The sequence below is a fragment of the Bubalus kerabau genome, chromosome 3, assembly GCF_029407905.1.
Source record: "Bubalus kerabau isolate K-KA32 ecotype Philippines breed swamp buffalo chromosome 3, PCC_UOA_SB_1v2, whole genome shotgun sequence".
Lineage (NCBI taxonomy): Eukaryota > Metazoa > Chordata > Mammalia > Artiodactyla > Bovidae > Bubalus > Bubalus kerabau.
The window spans coordinates 183,349,033-183,370,900 of record NC_073626.1 but is presented as its reverse complement, the minus strand read 5'-3'; the positions used below and the strand labels follow the sequence as shown (position 1 = coordinate 183,370,900).

General features: G+C 49.7%; 1 protein-coding gene and 1 long non-coding RNA gene across 5 annotated transcripts in view; one reads left to right on the top strand and one right to left on the bottom strand.

The window, feature by feature from the left end:
- Positions 1-5,189: 5,189 nt before the first annotated feature.
- LOC129647070 (uncharacterized) lies at positions 5,190-20,855 on the top strand. 3 transcript variants are annotated; one of them, XR_008712260.1, is made up of 3 exons: positions 5,190-5,303; positions 5,688-5,764; positions 20,531-20,855. It is a non-coding gene; the product is annotated as an uncharacterized LOC129647070 (long non-coding RNA). The 3 variants fall into 3 exon arrangements; XR_008712259.1 differs by having other exon boundaries at positions 20,528-20,855; XR_008712261.1 differs by having other exon boundaries at positions 5,191-5,303; positions 5,691-5,764; positions 20,528-20,855.
- TCEA3 (transcription elongation factor A3) overlaps positions 6,687-21,868 on the bottom strand; it is a 46,533-nt gene continuing 31,351 nt past the window's right edge. The window contains exons 9-12 of one of the 2 annotated variants that reach the window (XM_055574179.1): positions 19,504-19,659; positions 12,929-13,075; positions 11,165-11,236; positions 6,687-8,661 (exon numbers count right to left, since the gene is read on the bottom strand). In XM_055574179.1, coding sequence (XP_055430154.1) covers positions 8,653-8,661; positions 11,165-11,236; positions 12,929-13,075; positions 19,504-19,659 — 384 coding nt within the window. In that variant the 3' untranslated portion in view covers positions 6,687-8,652. The remainder of the gene's footprint in view (positions 8,662-11,164; positions 11,237-12,928; positions 13,076-19,503; positions 19,660-21,868) is intronic. The other variant, XM_055574180.1, reaches the window with a different exon arrangement.

Here is a 21,868-nt window from a genome sequence, read left to right as displayed (position 1 = left end):
GATGGAAAAAGAATATAGCAGCTTATTAGGGACTCCCACCCTCTTCAAGTTATAAATATCCCCAGAACCTTGGCCACGTGCCCAGAAGCCTGTTGTCTCTAACTGTACAGGAGACTTCTCTGCCTGGGCTGGGAAAGGGGCTTTTCTTTTGTTTTGCAGATATGTCCATCCACCAAGTGACTTGAATTTTTTTCATCAAACGTGACTCTAGGCTATGCTTTTATTAGTGAGTGTTCTGTTCCCAGTGCCCAGTTATTTATGGTTAATTAATCAAGTGTTTAAAAAGAACTCAGGACCCTACCCAGCCAGGAAGCAGACTCTCCCACTCCCCACTCTACATTGCCAACTGTGAGGTAAGAAATTTTTTAGATACCACAGAATTGTACCATCCCTTCCCCATCTAAAATTAATATGGGAACCACACACACACACACACACACAAAATAGAATCGTAGAGGATCCCCAAGAGGCGGTGTCCTGAGTGGGAAGTGTGTGGGCATCAAGGTCAGACAGACCTAGGTTGGAATCCAGGCTGTGTATCCTTTGGAAAGTCATTTAATCGCTCCAGGCCCACTTCCCTTTCTGGTGAAATTGGGTAATCCGTACCTAAGGTGGTGGTGAGCAGTAAGATGATTTAAAGCATTCCATACAGAGAGAGCACTCAGATGATCGTTGATATTACTATTAATCCTGCCTTTGGTGGCAGGAGAGACTTTCAGAAAGCCTGTGGATATTTTCACTGGCTCAGAACATCTGGGAAGTCAAAGTGGCTGGATAGCTTTGGAGATCTGCTGGTAACCTTATTATCCAGAGTGTTTCAGTGAAAATCCAGAGGGAGCTGGCAGTTGAGTCAGTCTGTTGAGTTCAAGAGAACTGGTGTATTGAGCCAAGTAGAGCAGAAGTATTTGGGGCTACCAAAAACCCAGCCAGGTGAGGCATCACGCTCCCAGGGAAAGCTCTGGGACAAGGAAGAGAGAGATCAGCTCAGAGTTTGCAGGTTTCTAACTGGGGCGAAGGTGAGGTGAGTGCCCGAGCCCCTCAGCTCAGTGGGGCTCCCTTTTCATCCCTTCTCTGACAGATGCTTTGTAAACTTTCTTAGGCCTTTTCTTTCCCCTTGTTCCAGAGCTTTAAGTCCTTCTTTGTCCTCTCGCTGCTGTTTCTTTTATTCCTCAGGCCTGCCTGGGGGCAGGACAACTCTCCAAGCCCAGCTTGGCTGCTTGCCTCCTCCTATGAGTAAGTGCTTTTCTCTTTTTTCACCTGGGACCCTCCAGAGGGTTGAGAAGAAGTGGGGCTGAGAGTGGACGGAAAGCATGAGTGCATTTGGTGCCCCTGGGGGGTGGGCAGTGGGGAAGAGGGGGAGGAAAGACACTGGGTGAGGGGTTTCCTGTTGCAGCCTTCAGTTGGACTCTGAGGGTTGGGGTCACTGGAGAAGGAGGTGGCTTCCTGCCCCATTGTTAGGACTTTCATTGTTTTCATGAATACTACTGTGGGTGGGTTTTCAGTAACTAACTTGGAAAGCTGTGTTCTCATTTTTCAGCATACAATCAGCACCTACTGTGTGCAGAGGCAGCAGCACACAGCCTGCCATTGGAGGAGGGGGCCAGGTGAACAGTTTCATCAGGGTCTCCAATTTAGGCTTTTGACAATGTCTCCAAATGGGGTTTTACATTATGTCACATCCACTGACCAATTTGATCAAATAGCCTCCTTACATATCCTGAAGCTTGTTTCTTATTAACAGACTGCTGTGCCTACTAAGCCCTATAAATTGTTATATCTTAATAAGTCTTGTATATATAATGTATAAATACAATATATGATATTTATATAAATATATAATACGAGGAATGATGCTAAGGCTGAAACTCCAGTTTCATGCAAAACTCCACCTCATGCAAAGAGTTGACTCATTGGAAAAGACTCTGATGCTGGGAGGGATTGGGGGCAGGAGGAGAAGGGGACGACAGAGGATGAGATGGCTGGATGGCATCACTGACTCGATGGACATGAGTCTGAGTGAACTCCGGGAGTTGGTGATGGACAGGGAGGCCTGGCGTACTGCGATTCATGGGATCACAGAGAGTCGGACACGACTGAGCGACTGAACTGAACTGATAATACAAAATATTATATGTCTTATGCTTTAATAAATCATATATGTTTATTAATATTAATATATCTTAATAAATCATATAATTATCTGTGAGCAGCACAATTATAATTTTTTGTATTTGGAAGTATTCATTTGCTAGACCTTGAAAAAGATGCCTCAATATTTGTGATCTTGTTGTCTCTTCATTTTGAAATATACCAGGAACATTAAAAAAAAAAAAATCAGTGATCCGAAATCCTCTTTACCCCTGCTTGGAGCAGAGATGAAGACGTCCTCATCTTAGCACAAGGAGCTGGGAGCGTGGGGAACACACTGAGTTACAGACGGTCACTTCAGTCCAGATGCGAGAGCACTCTGATGAGCTAACTAGGCTGCTCCAAAGAGGGGCGGACTCAGAGCTTGGGGAGGTGGGTAGGGGAGGAGTCTTCACAGAGAAGGCGACGGAGCTGGCTCGCAGAGACCGTAGGAGTCTTGGAGGTGGAGAATGAGGGGAGGGGAAGCATTCCAGTCTTCCAGAAAAGCATGTGCGCAGTCAGAGAGGCGAGAAAGGACAGAGCGTGTTTCAGAATGGTCAGGATTGGGTATGGCTGGAGGGAAGAACGTGGGGGTGGAGTGGCAGGGGAGGAAGCAGAGCAGGCGCGGTCTCTTGTTTCCCTTTGCCCGCCCGCCTGCCTGCCTCTGGCTCCGACTGTGGGTCAGCAGTGCTGGCAACAAGGTGCAGATGGGGTGGGGGGTGGCCTGGGGTGAGAAGAGCAGATTGACTCTGCAGGAAGAGAGGGGGGTGGCGGGGACTGGGAAGCTCTTTCTGACCTCATGCATTTCAGCTGGTTTTCTCCTGAGAGTGTCACTACTTTGAAAACATGTAAACAGTTGCATTAAAAATGTGCCACAGGCTTATTTAGTATTGTTTACTCTATTGACAGGCATCAGGCCTGATTCCACATTTACAGTGTATCTGTCCTATATCAGCTTGGCGCAGGGAGATAGGACACTGCCCCTCAGTGACTGCAAGGCTGCTGTGAGGATTACACGTGAGAAGGGCTGCAAAGCGCAGGGGCCCAGAGGAGGGCCCTGGCACCCAGTGGCCACGATGGTCGTGGGGGAGGCAAATGCAGCACAGACGCTGTCTCAGGTGAAACCGTGCTTCAGAGTGACTCAGAGTATGCGTGGGGCCCCAAGCTCAGGCCAGATTCTGTCTCCTAGAAGCAGATTACCCTCTGAACCTGGGTTTTCTCGGTCTGTAAAACCAGTATAATAATACAGTACATAGAGACAAAAAGTAGAATAGGGCTTGCCAGGGACTAGGGAAGGAGGAAATGGGGAATTGTTTAATAGGTACAGAAGTTTAGTTTTGCGAAACGAAAAGTTTTGGAGATTGGCTGAGCAATAGTGTGAATGTTCTTGACATTACTGGACTGTATGTACACTTAAAAAATGGTTAAGATGGCTAATTTTTTGTTATGTATATTTCCCCACAATTTTAATTTTGTTGTTTTTGCGCACAACTTCATTTAAAACCCACCAGTTCTCAACCCACAAGTTTAAAAAAAAAAAAACAGTATAATAATAGTAACCTAGTTCAGGGGGGTCTGAGGGTTAGTTGAGACAATATAAAGTACCGCCCTCCCACCCCCCCGCCCCATACTCATACCAATAGCTGATACTCACTAACTGGGTGCTTTGTGTCAGGTGTGATTCTAATGAATGCTCACAACAACCCTATGAGCTCAGTGTTATTATTTCCATCATTTTACAAATGAAGGATGAAGGCATGACATTTACATAATGTGCCCAAGATACTCAGCTAGTAAATGCTCAATAATTAATAGATAATATTGACACTGTCATACAAAAAAATTATCTTTGTCATGGTAGAATGCTGTGTAAAAATTAATAGCATTTCATGGTACTGTAGAAGTTCTGAGGAACCATATCTTTCAGCCAGGGGATCAGAGAAGACTTCATAGAAGACATGAGCCTCGAAGAAAGCGTAAGATTTGGACTGGGATGGGGGTGGGGTCAAAATAGGCAGCCACAGTTGGGAAGGTCCGTCAGGTTTGCAAGAACAGGACAAATACCTCCCTTAGGCTGGCTATAGCATAAGAGGCAGCAAGGGTAGAAGATAAACCACTAAAGACAGGCAGGAACTTTTAAAGTCAGACCAAGGACAGCTGGTGAAAATCCACTGAAAATGACTGAGGGAATGATGCTTAGAGCCATGCATGGCTCGTGCAGGTAAGGTGGGGGTGTATTTTTATTTTTATGGCCATACTGCACAGCCTGTGGGATCTTAGTTCCCTCTCCAGGGATCAAACCTGTGCCCCCTGCATTGGAAGCTCGGAGTCTTAACCTTTGGACTGCCAGGGAAGTCCAGGTAGGGAGTGTTTTGAGTTGGGAGTATTTTGAGTCAAGTATGAGGCCTTTGCATCAATCCAAAAAAAAAAAAAAAAAACCCACCTGAGAGAAAATGTTGATGGTGGCAGTGGAGAGAAGGATTGGGCAAGGGAGACTCTAGAACTGATAACTGATAAGATGAAGAGGACAAGGGGAGAGGGTCAAAGATGGGTCTAAGTAAGGAAATAGTTGACAAACAGAAAAGACAAGACAGGATTTAAGAAAGAGAAGATGTAAACTCAGTTTGTGACGGACTGGACTGAGAGGGCCAGTGGGGTACTTGGAGGAGAAACCAGATAGGTGCTTGGAGACTTAAGTCTCAAGCTCAAAAAAAAGAAAAAAACAGACCCCCAGATCTAAGACCGAATTTGGTAGTCTGGATGAGACTACTAAGACTTTTCTATAGTATTTCAGGTTTCTGTAATGCTTGAAATCATCTAAACTGATTGTAGGATCTTGACTGGTTTTCAAGGTCTTTTGGCCCTAGCATTCCTGGTGAGACTGTCTGTTGCTTCTGTCTCCCCTAAGGTCATCCTTTTCCCAACACCGCCCCCACCACCACCCCTTGGAAAGGTAGCATTCTCTGCCCCTAGGAAGCCTTCGGGGGAGGTAGAATTAATACTAACTCCCTTGCAGCTCACACTCTCTTCATCTTTGAAATTAGGGAGGGCATGGGTTAAACCACGTGTTCCCGACAACAGTGAATGCAAAGCCCACGTGATAAAGAGCACAGCTTGACCCGTGTGGCTGGAGCACCGAGGGTCAGGGAGAGGCCGAGGCAGCACCGCAGGACCTGGTAGGCTCTGCCACAAGCAGTGGGAAAACATGGAGGGCTGTAAAGGGGGGTGATGGAGAGGGGGGCTGCAACGTGATCAGATTTGCAGTTTCAAAAAGCCTATTCTGGTCAGTGCCATGGAGAGCGTGAATTGGAGGGGGTCCCGAGTGGATACAGGAAGACTGGCTGGGAAGGTCCTGATGCCTGCTGACCGACAGTCTGAGGCCTATTCATGCTTTTCTGTGTCCTCTTGTGAACGTAGATGTGAACTGCATAGATGTGGGAACTGGAGACGACTTGTTCTTCTGCTGTTTACTCTGACTCATCTCCTTTGTAAACAGTAAGGTTATTCAGGGTGGAGATTCAGTTTTGTGTTTTTTCCTTTGCTGTAAATCCCTGTGACAGCAGAAGCACAATGGATATTCAGATGGAGAAGTGAGGACTGAAGATCGCCCAGGCTGCCATCTTTAAATAACCCCAAGGTAGCATTTATTGACATTATTATATCAGTAGTGGTTGATATTTTGTTCTGCATTTTTTGTTGTTGTTGTTGTTGAATCCATTTGGGGAGGGGTGATCTACTGGGTCCTTATTTTCCCAATGGGAGCCTTGACCAGGTGATTTCTGTGTCCTTTTGACATACTTCCATCATCCATCGAGTATTCCCTTGCCTTCTATTTTTTTAAAATTATGTATTAAAACAATTTATGTATTTTTATTTTTGGCTGCACTTTGTTACTCTGCTCAGTCATTCTCTAGTTGTGGTGAGCGGGGCTTCTCTTTGTTGTGCTGCGTGGGCTTTTATTTATTTGTTTTGGCTGTGCTGGGTCTTCCTTGCTGCGTGGGCTTTACTTTCCGAGGGCGGGGGCTCCTCTCTAGTTGCAGTGTGCGGGGTTCTCCTTGCGGTGGCTTCTCTTGTTGCAGGGCCCCAGCTCTAGGGCTCCTGGGCTTCAGTAGCTGGGTGCACAGGCTCAGTTGCTCCATGGCGTGTGGAGTCTTCCCAAATCAGGGATCAAACCTAAGGGATCGAACCCATGTCTTTTGCATTGGCAGGCAAGTTCTTTACCACTGAGCCATGATGGAAGCCCTCTGCTTTTGATTTCTAGACATTTGGAGGGAGGCTTAAGATATTGCAGAGAAAAGTCTAGCTATCTCAACCATGACTACTCAAAGCGTGGACTGTGGCTCAGCAGCGCTGGAATCATCTGGGAGCTTATTGGAAATGAACAAACTCTCAGGCCCACCCCAGACCCACTGAATCAGAGTATCTGCATTTTAATATGATCCTCAGGGGATTCCCACCCTTATTACAGCTGAAGAAGTACCTGGGTATCTTAAGCAACGTCCCTCTGCCTTCCTGCAGGTAATATTCATACCTCAGGCATGTATCACATGCCACCATCCCATCTGGTGTGGAGTCTGTGCCTGTGGGTCTCTTTCCCTGCCAGGCTGAGGGTTCCTGGAAGGTAGGGGCAGAGCACTGTGTCTGGCCCTGCATCTCTCATAGCCTCAAACACAATGACAGGAAGCAGAAGACCAGAGTTTCAGTCTTGGATCTGATATTTATGAGCTTTGGGTATTGTACCTTCTGTGAGTGAATTTTCCATCTTCCCAAAGGACCCATCCCACATCTGACTGCTAAAAAGCTGGAGATGGTGGCGGGTTTCTGTACAGTTTATTTACAGGCTTCATCTATAGGAAGAGGCGGTTGGATAGAAAGAGGAAAGTTACCACAAATTCCAGAGTGGATGATGCCAGGGCACATAAGAAATGTGAGCTGAAGTTACCCCAAAAACCTGCCCTAAGAGTGAGCCCCAAGGCAGATGGAAATGCTGTGAAGCAGGCACTAGGCCCACTCCCACTTTTTTTTTTTCCCACTCCCACTTTTAACGAGTAAGTAAATGACTCAGAGAGGTTAAGGGACTTGCCCAAGCTCCCAGGAGTTCACAAGCTCCTGCGTGCTCAGTTGTTAAGTCGTGTCCTACTTTTTGCGACCCCGGGGACTAGAGCCCGCCAAGCTCCTCTGACAATGGGATTCTCCAGGCAAGAATACTGGAGTGGACTGCCATTTCCTTCTCCAGGGGATCTTCCTAACCCAGGGATTGAACCCATGTATCCTGCATTGGCAGGTGGATTCTTTACCACTGAGCCACCTGGGAAACCTCTTTTTGTTTCACAAGCTCTTATGAGTTAGCTATTTCAGGAAACAAGCGTCCAGGAGGCTCAGCCTAGGGCTGCTGGAAGGCCAGGGACAGTCAGAGACTGAGACTCAGGACAGATGCACCAGACCTGCTCCCAGGGCTTTTTCAGAAGGTTCCAGCTTTGCCTAAAGTTTCCTATTGGCTTAAAAAGCAAGCCAACTTCATAGTGGGAGAAGCACAACAGGGGCCTTGTGCCCTGCAGACCTCCTCTGTAGCTCAGGGCACAACAGAAGGAACAGAGGAACGCATTGCCTGGGCCTGACGGGTTCCAAGGCTCAGGATCTCCCGGGGGCCACCAACTCAGGCACCGCTTCTTCACTCAGAAACTCTGAGCTCAAGATGATGTATGGTCTACCTAGAGGGACCAGGTCTGGAGTCCTCAGAGCCCTGCCCCCCAGATCAGCTAGGAATAGGGAAGAGCAGAACGTTTGAGAAGAGATGAGGGGCGGGGAAGAGATCTTCCTACATGGTGTGGAAGTCATGTCTGCCTTAGCCAAATTTGATGCTGTGTGCCAACTGTTCCGCACGTGTGACTCACAGTGGAGTGGGTAAGATCTGAGTCAGTCTGGTATTTTTCAACTCAGAAAAGACTGAGAGGTTCAGATGTGAGGGAAGGAACTCAAAGCAAAGGTCTGCCAACTACTATCAAATATACTGCCCCTTAGCTCTGGGGCTCTGAAGTCTTGAGTTTCTCCAAGAGGTCTGCCCACATGGACTTAGAATCACACCCGTTGGCCTCCCCCATTCGCCAGCGCCTATCAATGTGCGGCTGCTCTACTGTGCTCAGTTGTGTCCAACCCTTTGTGACCCCATCGACTGAAGCCCACCAGGCTCCCCTATCCGTGGAATTTTCTAGGCAAGAATACTGGAGTGGGTTGCCATTTCCTCCTCCAGCAGATCTTCCCAACCCAGGGATCGAACCCACGTCTCCTGCAACTCCTGCATCAAAAGGGGGATTCTTTCCCTACTGAGCCACCTGGGAAGCCCATCCCTATTGATAAATGATTATTAATTTGTAAAGGAATTCTCCCTCTGATCCCTAATGCCCCATTCAGAGTTCAGCATTTCTCTTCATCTTAATTTTTATTTTTCTCCAGTTTACGAAGGGCTTGGTGGTTTCTCTTTGTTCTTCCTCACCTTGTTCACTGAAATCCTGGTTGGTGGTTCTGTCAGCAGAACTACAAAACCAAGAAGGCAACAGCGTTTTAGAACTTTCTTTGCACCACTCGAAGAGGGTAAAGGCATGTGGAGGGGACGTGAAGGGGAAGGTGGGGTCTGGTGCCACACAGGATTGTGTTCATTCACTCAGTCGTGTCCGACTCTTTGCGACCCCGCGGACTGTAGCCCGCCAGGCTCCTCGGTCCATGGGATTTTTCAGGCAAGAATACTGGTGTGGGTTGCCGTTTCCTCCTCCAGGGGATCTTCCCAGCCCAGGGATCAAACCTGCGTCTCCTGTGTTGGCAGGCAGGTTCTTTACCACTGAGCCACCTGGGAAGCCTGGGGCCACACAGACCAGTCCAGATCCCCGCCCTGTCACTCTTAGCAGTGCAACCCTGAACAAATCACTCATCTGTAAAATGGGACCATAATGCCGATCCATGAAGAAAAAGATAATCAAGCAATGAATGGAAATTTGATGCTGGACATGTGGTGGGCTCTCAATTTATGGTCAGAAACATCACCATGATTATTACTCATAGCTTGGTTAGACAGTAGGCCTCCCACATGGCAGCGGACACTACCTGAAAATTTTGTTCGAAGCCACGTAGCTGCCACCTCTAGTGGGATCTGCCTCTCCAACTTCCAAATTCCAGTTTCTCTCTGGGAATCAGGGAGGAGGAGCTGGGTTTGGAGCATGTAGAATGTCTTTTGCCCAACAGTAACACTCATAAAAGCTACCATTTATTGAGCAGTTACTCTGGGCGAAGCAGTATTAACATATATCAACTCATTTCCTCCTCATAGTTACCCTGTGAGATAAGCACCATTATAATACTTGCATTTTCACAGGGAAAGAAGTAGCTCAGACAGGTTAAATGACTTGCAAGCTCCCATGATACTAACAGGTAACAACTGTGAATAATAAGAATGGTGGTTTCTAGGCACCAGGCACATATATGCTCAGGACTTTTTTGTGTGGTTGTACAGGTTGTTCACAAGAGAGCCTCCCCACAGGAGCAGGCTGGGGCTGAAACTCCATCCCTGCTGTTTCCCAAGTTCTGGACCCAAGTGCAAGGCTACATCTACCTGGAGGAAGAACACCTTTCCCTAATTTGACAAAGATACCATTTGAGCTGTCAGAGGCCCTGTTATTTTTTTACATGTATTACCTTCTCTAATCCTCAAAATAGCTCTGTGGGCTATATTCCTACCCTTATTTTATAGATGAGGAAATCCAGGCCTAGAGAGTTCAGGGCACTTGGCAAAGTCACTTTGTGAGTGATAAAGCTAGGATTTGAGCCTGATACCCAAGCCCGTGCTTGAAACCAGTATGCCATTATCCTGGCTTCACCTCTAAGTGCTCAACAGGTGAATGAAAGAAGAAAATACATAATCATCTGACTTTTACCCTAAAAAAACATGGCAGTTCTTATGAGGCCCCAGGGCCGTCAAGGCCCTTCGTAAAGTCATAGAAAGGTCAGGAATTTGGAGCACTGTCTTTCCATGCTCCAAACTGCTTGACTTTATGCTCGTTAACCATTTCAGTAGCTTGATTTCCTCATCTCAAAGTGAGAGTAATATTATGAAGGAACATTTCTCGTAGTTGTTGCAAAGCATGTGTACGTATGTAATAGTCTTCATAATCAGCCCGGGGGGAAAGGCGTTAGCATCACCCTTTAGCTCAGGGAGGTGGGTGACATGCTCAGGGTCACACAGCGAGTAGGGCAGAGTGGAGACGGGAAACCAGGGCTCCTGACTTCAGTCTCATGCTCAGTCCTCGCTAAGTACCTTACAACTTTTGAAGCACCCTGCCGGCTGCCCGGTGACCCAGACATCACACAGCACACATGCAAATCAGACGGCACTGGAAGGGGACATTAATCATGTGACCACACTCAGGTGGTTCAGAAGACGGGGTGGGAAGGAGCACTCCAGGAGCAGCCTTTGCTTGGCTCCCATGCCTGAAAACCCTTTGCGGGAGCTGGGGCTGCCTGGGTGACAGCCTGGGGTAACGTAAGGCTTTTCCAGAGCTGCCTTAGGAGGGGAGGACGACCTGTGTGCATTTGAGAGTAGTGCCTGTTTGACAGGGCTCAGTTGTCCCCACTTCCCTGGCTGTGACCAGGCTCAAAGGAAATATCATCTGTGGAAGCACTTTGCAGAGAGGTGTGGTCCAAGTGCAGAGGGCTATTGTTTTTCCTTCCCACCCCGCCCTCCCCGCAACCCCGGGGATCTCAGGATCTCCATCTGTGTTCAAATGACAGACTTGCCCATCCTGTGATAAAATGCCGGCTGCTGTCCCCACCCCAGCTGGGTGCTTTCTGAAACAAAAACATGCACACACATGTGTCCTCTGGCCTTGCCTTCCCAACAATGCACCACTATCTCCAGCTCTGCAGACCTGCTCTGTGCAGGCTGGCAAACTGCCCCCCAGCCCCCGTTTGGAGCTGTGCGCCTACTACTTCTTAAGTGGGGCGGCTCCTGAGGATGACAGGGGAGGAAGAAAGATACAGACATACAGACCTTCCAGCGATTGCCACACTCGTTGCATAAGACAAAGGTCGTCATGGGCTCATCAGCGCTGCGTGTCTGCACCTGAGAGAAAAAAGAGAGCGGGACCACTCGTGAAGTCGCCCACCCCGCTCTTGGACCTGCCACGGCTCCCACTGTAGAAGTAGGTCAAATCGCAGAGGCTGGCGCCATTATTCCCATGCCACTTTGGCAGTGCCTTCACCACTGAGACTCCATTGTGTGTGCATATGTTCTCCTCTCTCCTCCCAGGCCTCTCGACTCCCTTCCAGTATCTCACTGGCTCAGCCTGACCTCTGCACTCTTCTTGTTGATCCTTCTGAACTGACTGACCTCTCTTCTCTTGCTTCAAGACTCATCTCCTACAGGAAAAATGAACACATCCCATTGGATGTACCTCTCTGATCAGAACTGAGTGAGCTGGAAGCACTCTTAGGGATCATTCTGTTTCTTCTTCATTTTACAGGTGGAAGAACGGAAGCCCGGAGAGGAAAGAGGATTTGAAGGTCATGGGGGATATTTAGTGTTGTTTTCTGGTTTCTTATCCCTTTAACTAGACCGTTCAGGTCCAGAAACCAGGTCTGCCCCAGCAAATCCTGGGCATTTCTGGATGTAACAACTGCTGTTCTGATTTTCTGCAGCCCACCCTGGACGGCCATGACATGTAGCAAGTTGTGGCTTTGAAGACTCTTAGCTGTGAATGGTGTCAGCTGGTGTCTGTGGGATGGGAGGGAGTCCCCGGCTAATGAGTGTGCCCAGCCGCGGGCCAGGAGGACACAGCACAGCACGGCCTTGTCACTGCAGAGCAATGACACCCCAGGAGAGAGAACTCCGCAGAGAGCAGGAACCTGCACACACATCTTTGATTCCTGCATGGGAATTCTCCAAGGGACTCCTGGAAGGCAGGGCTGACTACTGTATTTCTGCTGCAACCACATGTCCCCAGGGGCAAGGTGCTTGCTTGACAAGCAGATGGGGGAATGAATAGAGTTCTAGAATAACAGAAAGTGAAGTCGCTCTGTCGTGTCCGACTCTTTGGGACCCCATGGACTGTAGCCTACCAGGCTCCTCTGTCCATGGGATTTTCCAGGCAATAGTACTGGAGTGGATTGCCATTTCCTTCTCCAGGGGATTTTCCTGACCCAGGGATTGAACCCAGGTCTCCCGCATTGTAGACAGGCGCTTTACCGTCTGAGCCAGAATAACAGAGCACTAATCCAAATCCAAGAATATTGGTGCCTCAATGGCATAACATGTGTAACCCAGAAACAGGAGGCCAGGCCAGGGCAGTGGTCTTCACCCTCAGGACTCAGGGCTCAGTCCCTTAAGCTTTACCACCAAGTTGGCTGGACTGGAGGCAGAAAGGTCTGGATCTGGGCTTACTATTCTTTCTGCCACTAACCGTCTTTGCCGCTTTAGACAAAGCCTGTCCGCTCTGGACCTCAGTCTCCCCGTGTGTGAAGTGAGGAAGCAGAGTTTTTATTGCCAAGTTCTCTTCCAACCATCTGTGACTCTGCAGAAGTTCTGTGCCCCTGTAGGTCTGGTCCTTCTTATGCTGGCTGCAGGACAGATCTGGTTGCACCTCACACAGATCTGGGTGCTTCTCTCTGGGTGCGTCTCTCTGCATATTTTCTAGAAGCCACAGATGCACCATGCTGGTGAACCAAGACGTGCCCCTCTCCGCAGCCTAGCGTTGTAGCCCCTCCTCCCTGCTGGCGTGTCCCTCAGCTCCTTCTGGTCCCCACCCCCACGCCATACCTGGTTATAGGTGCAGTTCTTCTTCTTGCACTTGCTGCACTGGAAGAGGTCGGTGGTGGTGCCGCCGGTCTTGGCCATCTGGTGCTCACGGATGGCCTCTTGGGTCATGGCATTCCTCAGTTCCCTCAGCTCATCACTAGCCATTTCCTGGAGAAAAAGGAGTGTGCCCTTCAGGGCTAGGGAGCCCCCAGGAGCCCTACCCCACACCAGGGTTTCAGGGAGCTTGAACAGAGGAAGGGGGACATTCTGGACTGGAAGGAAGCCTGGCCCTGTCCCGGCTGGGGCAAGGCTTTACGGGAAGAGTCCCCGTTCTGCCTCTGGGTGGCAGGTCAAACCCCGGGCTCTGACCAGGCCAAGTACAGCAAGGCAAGTACGGGAGAGCACAAGACAAACAGCGTCCGCCCAGAGTCAGCAATCTCGTGTACATTTTCTCAGCTCTGGTGCTCACAACGCCCTCCAAGGACCTCAGGAACCTGCCTGAACCTTCCTGCTTAAGCTTATTTGACCACTGATCCCGTGATCTGTGATGTTCCCCGTGTCCTTCCGGGCTGAACTTGACTGAAAGCCTGTCTAAGCTGTGATTACCGTTCAGCCAGGCCATTCTGCCTGGTGGGAACCTTGGCCTCAACTCTCTACAACTTACTGCAGCTACCCGACCCAAGCAGGACCCGAGGCTCCTGGGTTCACACCACTGACTGCTCACCCGTGATTGCATCATGAACATCTTTTTCTATAATGTTCCTATAGAATAGAGCCTTCCATCTCCTGTCAGCTCCCTGTAGACACCCAGTCTATGCATTATCCAGGCCCTCCCCTTTGTTTTGTCTATCTCCCTAGACATCTCACTTGCCTTGACCTTCTTCCAGAAGACAGGGGGACACCCAAGCTGGAGAGAGCTCTAGTTAGCCTCAGTTTAGGGGGAGGAAGATGGCTGAAGCTAATTTTTTTTTTTTTTTTTTTTTTGCTTCAGCACATAGCATGTAGAATCTTAGTTCCCTGCTAGGGATGGAACCCATGCTCCCTGAAGTGGAAGTGTGGCGTCCTAACTACTGGACTGCCAGGGAATCCCCTGAACCTAATGTTAAAAGAGAATCTGGGGAGCTCCTTGGCGGTCCAGTGGTTAGGACTTGCTGCTTTCACTGCTGTGGACAAGGCTCAATCCTTGGTTGGGGAGCTGAGATCCTACACACCTTGTGGCATTTACAAATTAAAAAAAAAAAAAAAGAGGATCTGGCACTGGCTAAACATTTTAATTACTACCGTTTAGCCTGACCCCTTAAACCGTGGAGAACAGAGTTGGCCCAAAGGTCAAACAAATCTTGTGTGCTGATTTCTGCATTATAACCAATTGTGTTTCCTAATAAAATGCAGATTCCTATGAATCCAAAACTCTATGGGCAGGCGCAGGAATATGCATTTTTACTAGTGCCCCGAAGTTATCATTGGAGAAGGAAATGGCAACCCACTTCAGTATTCTTGCCTAGAGAATCCCAGGGATGGGGGAGCCTGGTGGGCTGCCGTCTATGGGGTCGCACAGAGTTGGACACGACTGAAGTGACTTAGCAGTAGCAGCCAAGTCATCCTGTGTACATGAAAGCTTAACTCCTACTGTGTCAAGTGCAAGGACTAGGTCCTAACCACGGGCAGGGGTATAGACAAAGCAAGTCATCATGCTCAGTTGTTTCCGACTCTTTTCGACCCCGCAGACTGTAGCCTGCCAGGCTCCTCTGTCCATAGGATTTCCCAGGTAAGAAAACTGGAATGGGTTGCCCTTCCTTCTCCAGAGGATCTTTCCGACCCAGGGATCGAACCCACGGTTCCTGCAGCTCCTGCACTGCAGGTGGGTTCTTTACTGCTGAGCCACTGGGAAAGCCCACAAGTCAACCCCAGGCTATATAAGCAAAAAGCAGCTGACTTTAATGTTGGGGGACTTTCCAGAGCATACTATATTTGTTCTTTCAAAGTGTATTGGATATCAATCTCTTGAATGCCTTTCATAGCACTGACATGCTGGTAAACTGGCTTTGGCCACAGCGGGTGGCTGATTTGCAGCATCCACCAATTTCCATGGCGTAAACAATCCCACCACAGCCTTTCAAGCTACTGATGTGATGTAACTGAACGCAGAGTTGGGAATAGCTACACACAATCAGCACCGACAGTCCACCACTGCCTCTAAGCCCTGTGGACTGAGATATGATTTGGTTCCTGTCTCAGGTATTTGGCTCCTGTCTCCAAGCATTCACCTAAGATTTCAAGATAGTGTTGTTCACTTGCTCAGTGGTGTCTGACTCTGCAACCCCATGGACTGCAGCACATCGGGCTTCCCTGTCCTTTACTATTTCTGGAGTTGGCTCAGACTCATCCATTGAGTCAGTGATGCCATCCAACCATGTCATCCTCTGTCACCCCCTTCTCCTCCTGCCCTCAATCTGTCCCAGCATCAGTGTCTTTGGAACTAAAGCAAAGGTCTGCAAAGTGCAGGGAAAGCCTGACTAGTGGCTAACTGCCTGGGGGCAGGGAGGCTCATTAAAGAAATTGGCACCTTCACCAGACTTGAAAGATAAGCACAACTTCCCAAGGGGCATGGCACATTCCAGAGGAAGAGAATAATAGATGTGAGAGATCAGAGGACAAGACTAACGTGTTTGGGGAAGGGTATTTGGGGTGGGTTCAAGGTGAGGAATGTGGGAGACCAGGCCAGGGTCAGACTGTTCCAGCTAAGAAACAGACCAGGAAATCAACTAAACTTCAATGAAACAAGAGAGTGAGAGAGAGAACAGGAAAAAAAAAAAAATCTATCCACTCATCAATCCATTTACTTATCTTTGCCTGCCTTATTTAGGAAGCACATCAGAGACACATGGAGTCAGTACAGTAATATGAAAAATAAGGTTGAAAATGAGGGAAGTAAGCGATGACACTGGATCTTCACGTCACGTACAAGGTGAATTTGAAACATATTTGTTGAGCACTTAAGACTGAGTGACTTCACTCTCACTTTTCACTTTCATGCATTGGAGAAGGAAATGGCAACCCACTCCAGTGTTCTTGCCTGGAGAACCCCAGGGATGGCGGAGCCTGGTGGGCTGCTGTCTATGGGGTTGCACAGAGTCGGACACGACTGAAGGGACATAGTAGTAGTAGTAAGACACAGCAGGCACTGGCCTTGACGCTGGGAGCAGACAAAACCCCTCTCCCTGCAGGCTGTCAATGTATCCACTCAACAGTTCTAAGGGGTATCTCAGAATCCACCCCATTCTCTGAATCATCTGGGTGTGAGAGGAAAAGCCAGACGAAGGAAACATGAGGGCATCAGGTGGACCCAGAAAGAGACATAGAAAAGGAGTTAGGGAGACCCAGGAGGCAGAGAGGGATGGCCAGTCACACGTGGGCATCTGCTTCGCCAGGCTCTATCTGATGGGAGCCCCTGTCTTCTGAGCCACAGCATAGCAGGCAGCCCAACCCCAAGCTGTTATTTTTCTTATTGGAGCAACAATGGTCCTGTTCAGTTCAGTTTAGTCGCTCAGTCATGTCCGACTCTGCAACCCCAAGGACTGCAGCACGCCAGGCCTCCCTATCCATCACAAACTCCAAGAGTTTACTCAACCTCATGTCCATCAAGTTGGTGATGCCATCCAACCACCTCGTCCTCTGTCGTCCCCTTCTCCTGCCCTCAATCTTTCCCAGCATCAGGGTCTTTTCCAATGAGTCAGTTCTTCGCATTAGATGGCCAAAGTATTGGAGTTTCAGCTTCAGCATCAGTCCTTCCAATGAATATTCAGGACTGATTGCCTTTAGGATGGACTGGTTGGATCTCCTGGCAGTCCAAGGGACTCTCAAGAATCTTCTCCAACATCACAGTTCAAAAGCATCAGTTCCTCGGCACTCAGCTTTCTTTGTAGTCCAAGCTGTTATTTTTCTTATTGGAGCAAAAATGGTCCTGTATGTCATTATTATTATTTTGGCTGTGCCAGGTCTTCGTTGTTACGAAGGCTTTTCTCTAGTTGTGGTGAGTGAGGGCTGCTCTCCCGTTGTGGTGCCTGGGCCTCCCATTGCAGTGGCTTCTCTCGTTGCAGACCATGGGCTCTGGGGCGCACACAGGCTTCAGTAGCTGTGGTTCCTGGGGTCTAGGGCACAGGGTCAATAGTTGTGGCCCACGGGCTTAGCTGCTCCTCAGAATGGGGGAGCTTCCCGGATTAGGGATCAAACCCATGACTTCTGCATTGCAGGTGGATTCTTTACCACTGAGCCACCAGGGAAGCTCCGATCCTATATTTCTTATAGAAATTTCCTGCCTAGAGTAGAAGCTGACCCCAAGAAGAAGGCCCCCTGGACCTCTGTTGCCTGGGTTGCTGGTGGGGGCCCTTTGGTGGCTGGCACTGGCAATCCCCGGGGAGGCCTGGTGGGGTCCTGGCTTGCTGTCCTTGGCCTGGTCAGCCTCTTCTTGGGCCTGTTGATCACCTGATTCTCTTGCCCTGTTCTAGTGAATAGTCCTTGGATGGGGCCAGAATTGGCTGGCTACTTTGCTGAGACTTCTGGAGCCTTTGTCCTAACTCAGGCACCCAGCTCTGTCCCAGCCTCGGGCTTCTGGGAACTTGCCAGGCTCGGCTCACACCCATGTCTACACCTTGCTGTTGGTTTTCCAGGGCCCAGTTTCCCAATGTCTCTGCGACCGCCTGTAACACACTCTGATGATAGCTTTCTTATGACACACACAGAGGCAAAGGGACCCCAGAGCCACAGAGTAAGAGGCAGATGGAAATGCAGGCTGGGTTCCCATCTAAGTTGCAGCGCCACCTCACAAGGAAAGAGGATCCTGTTAAGCCAAGTTGCATGTGTAACCCTGGGTATATGTTGTTGCTGCTGCTGCTACTGCTAAGTCGCTTCAGTCGTGTCCGACTCCGTGCGACCCCATAGACGGCAGCCCACCAGGCTCCTCCGTCCATGGGATTCTCCAGGCAAGAATACTGGAGTGGGTTGCCATTTCCTTCTCCAGGGGATCTTCCCAACCCAGGGATCAAACCCAGGTCTCCCGCACTGCAGGCAGACGCTTTAACCTCTGAGCCACCAGGGAAGCCCCTTTAAACACTTTACATGTGTTAACTCATTCTTTCCTTCATGAAATAGCTGTTATTCCCAATTTACAGATGAGAAAACTGAGGCATAGCGAGGTTAAGTGGCTGGTCTGAGATCATAGCTCAGCGGCAGAGGCAGAAGTCAAAACAGGGCCGTTTGGTGCAGCTCCCAAGCTTCTAACCACTGCACATACTCCCTCAAACAGGCTTGTTCCCTTTTCCTTCCCTTACTGACTCCTTCACACTGGGTCAATCCTTCCTTCCTATTAAGTTCCCACAGTGGCTCTATCATGGCAGCCACCACCTCTGTATGAAACATATTTGTATACATGTCTATTGTGCTCCATAGAGTCAGGGACTCTGATTCAGACTTGGGCCCAGAGCTGGGGAATGGGATGTAGGATTGAACGAGGCAGAAGAGGGAGGCAGATCACAAAGCAGGGAGGAAGGACTTCCCTGGTGGTCCAGTCGTTAAGAAGCTGCCTTCCTATGTGGGGGACGCTTGCTCCTTGGAAGAAAAGCTATGACCAACCTAGACAGCATATTAAAAACCACAGACATTACTTTGCTGACAAAGGTCCATCTAGTCAAAGCTATGGTTTTTCCAGTAGTCATGTATGGATGTGAGAGCTGGACTATAAAGAAAGCTGAGTGTCGAAGAATTGATGCTTTTGAACTGTGGTGTTGGAGAAGCCTCTTAAGAGTCCCTTGGACTGCAAGGAGATCCAACCAGTCCATCCTAAAGGAAATCCTAAAGCTGAAGCTCCAATACTTTGGCCACCTGATGCGATGAGCCCACTCACTGGAAAAGACCCCGATGCTGGGAAATATTGAAGGCAGGAGGAGAAGGAGGAAAGAGAAGATGAGATGGTTGGATAGTGTTACCGACTCAATGGACATTGGTTCGAGCAAGCTCTGGGAGACAGTGAAGGACAGGGAAGCCTGGCATGCTGCAGTCCACGAGGTCGCAGAGTCAGACACAACTGAGCCACCGAACAAGAACAACATGCAGCGGATGCAGGTGCAGGGGAGCTAAGACCCCACGGGCCACGGAGCAACAGCCCGAGCGCCACCTCTGCACTGCGATGAAGACCTGGCGCAGCCAAAACAAAAACAAGCAAACAAACAAACTAAAGTGGGGAGGAGCAGATGCTCCGAGGCTGAACAGCTTGGCTCCTGGCATCACCCTTTTCTGGCTGTGTGCACAGGCGAATCAGTTAAATCCTCTGAACTTCAGTGTCCTCACATGTAAGACTGGAGATGATAAACATTTCTGCCTTGGTTGGTGTGAAGCTAAACTGGCCCATGTGCCTGAAGCGATGAGCGCAATGCAGAATACCTGGTAGCTGTGTTCACTGTTCTGACGGTCCAGAGGCCCTGAGGGATGGGGCGTCCGAGATGGTCCCTAGCTAAGGTAGCCCCTGGCTCATCGCTGCGTCGCAAGCCTCTGCCTCTCAGCCTCGGGCAAGACTGGAGGGGCCCCGGCCCCACCCTCACCTCCGCCGTCATCTTGGCAATGAGCCCCGCGGAGATGGCCCCGCTGAGCACGTTCCGCCTCAGGCCGGGATTCCTGGGGTCCTTGAGGTTGCTGATGCGGCTGCGCACGCGGTTCCGGTACTTCATGTCCGTGCTCTTGAGCTCCTGGTAGATATGTGACACAGTCAAGGGCCAGCCAGCCACTCACAGAAGGGCCTGGGAGCACGGGGAGCCAGTCCCTGAAGCCCGAGGAGCCCCAAGGCCATCTCTCTTTGCTTGGACTCGGCTCACCCCAAGTGCTCGAGTGAGTACCCCCAACTTGGACAGGGGTCAGACCCCTTCATGGCCTCTGACTCCCCAAGTCAGGGTCCTCACGTGGGCATTTGGGATCAGCCACGTATCGGGGACAGGAAACAGCCTTCAAGGTGAGATCGGGTCATCTCACAAGCACTGTGGGGCCAGGGACCCCAGGAATGGGCAGTCTGGGTTTGTTTGAGCCTCTTGTGTGACCTCAGGTGAGCCCACGACCTCTTTGTGCCTCGGCTTCCCTCTCCATAAAATACAGGTTGTCATGAGGATTCCCTGAGCTAAGCTGCACGCTGCACTCGCGTGGTGGTTGGGGCGTGTCAAATGCTCAACTTTCAGGGGCTAAGATGATAGTGATGACGATGACCCCCTAGTTTGGAAGGGCTCCTGGACACTTTTAAGTCCAGCTGTCAGAGGAAAACATCAGATTGGGGGCCACGTATCTAAGGCTCTAGGAAGTATTACAATAAAGAATGCATTGGCTTTTGTTTCATCTGGTGTCCGAGCACATTACAACACAGACCAACCTCCCCTTCCTCTCTTTTTCTCTAGGAATACCTATTGCAGAATGCACTTTGGGAATTGCTGGTCAGTTACTTTGCTCATTAATAGATGAGGAAGCTGAGGCTCAGAAAGGGTACAGGCCCTAGCTCGAGGTCACAGGGCACATTCCCGGCAGAGGCAGGGCTGGAAGCCAGACTCCCTCCTGACGGTAACACTCTCTTCTCCATTCACCCAGCAGGAAGTCATCCCTGGCCACCGACCACAGGGAGTTCTCTGTCCAGAAGCTGCATCCCAGATGGGCCTCTTCCTTGCTCCCTCCCCCTCCTCCCTCCTCCGGAGGAGCTCAGGGAACACAGCCACATTTTCTTGGCCTCCGCGAAGCCAAGAAGAATCAGGAAGATGAAGCCTTTTCTGGGAAAACCCCTATATATACGAGAAAGAAACTGTGGGGAATGTGGAGAAACGGACACAGCTGGCTAGCTCCAAGTGGTGGGAGGGAAGGTGGTGGTTTTTATTTTTTCTGTTTTTGTTTGTATAGTACAATAAAATGTGAGAAGGAAGAATATGCTCTCATGCACTTGAAAGCCCCAGTATTTGTTTAAAAATCTTATGTGTTTGGGATCCTTGGAAGTGGAGATGTGCTTGATAAGTGGGGACAGCAGGGCTGAGGATCCTTTCGTCCGCCTCTTCCTGAGTCTGCCTCCTTTCATCAAGGCCACAGAGGAGGATGAGGCGGAGCAGACCCAGGCATCACTGACCTCCCGCCCCCTCCACCTCCTCCCCACCCCGACATGAGCACACGTGAGCCCCATGGCTGCCATGTTCTTCCAGGCCCCCAAACTCCTCCTCCCTCTGACCTCCCACCACCTATGAACAAAGAGCTGAAGGGTTGTTGGTGCAGCTCTGATGGCCTTTCCTTCAGAAGAGGGTCATTCAGAGGACAGAAGGCCAGCAGCGGAGGCCATGCACTGGGTCATCCACCTTTTGTCTCTAACTGGGCTTGAAGGTGGAGGGACCTTCTCGGAGGGACAACTGTTCGGGAGAAAACAAAGATGAAGCTCGTGATAGCTCTGATGCCTCGTGTTCTGTGTTCCTGAATTAATTAGAAATTTTGAAAGTGAACTTGGACAGGTACGAGATTAGTTCAAGAAGTGCTGGTTAATAACCAAATGATGGTGGAGGGAAACTCCCAGGAGATGTGTTGGAGGCTATTAGGGTGGTTCTTAGGCAAGAGATCGAGGGAGGCAAATCTGTTTTCTGAGACTGGCCCCTGTACCTTCCCTAACCTGCTGAGCCCCTAGGTAGAGCCCAGGAGGCCAGGAAAGGGCCTCAATGGGACACTCACACCCCTGTTCCCTGGGGAGTCTGTCCCCAGCCTCCACACTTCTTTGATATGCAAAGATTTGTTTCCAGTAAAAGGAATTCTATGCATTTACTCAGTGGGGCACAGTGTGGAGGCCCTTCTTCTCTCAAGACAGAAATCTTGGGACTTCCCTGGTGGTTCAGTGGTTAGAACACCATGTTTCCAGGCAGGGGGCCTGGGTTCTATCCCTGATTGGGGAACTAAGGCCCAGCA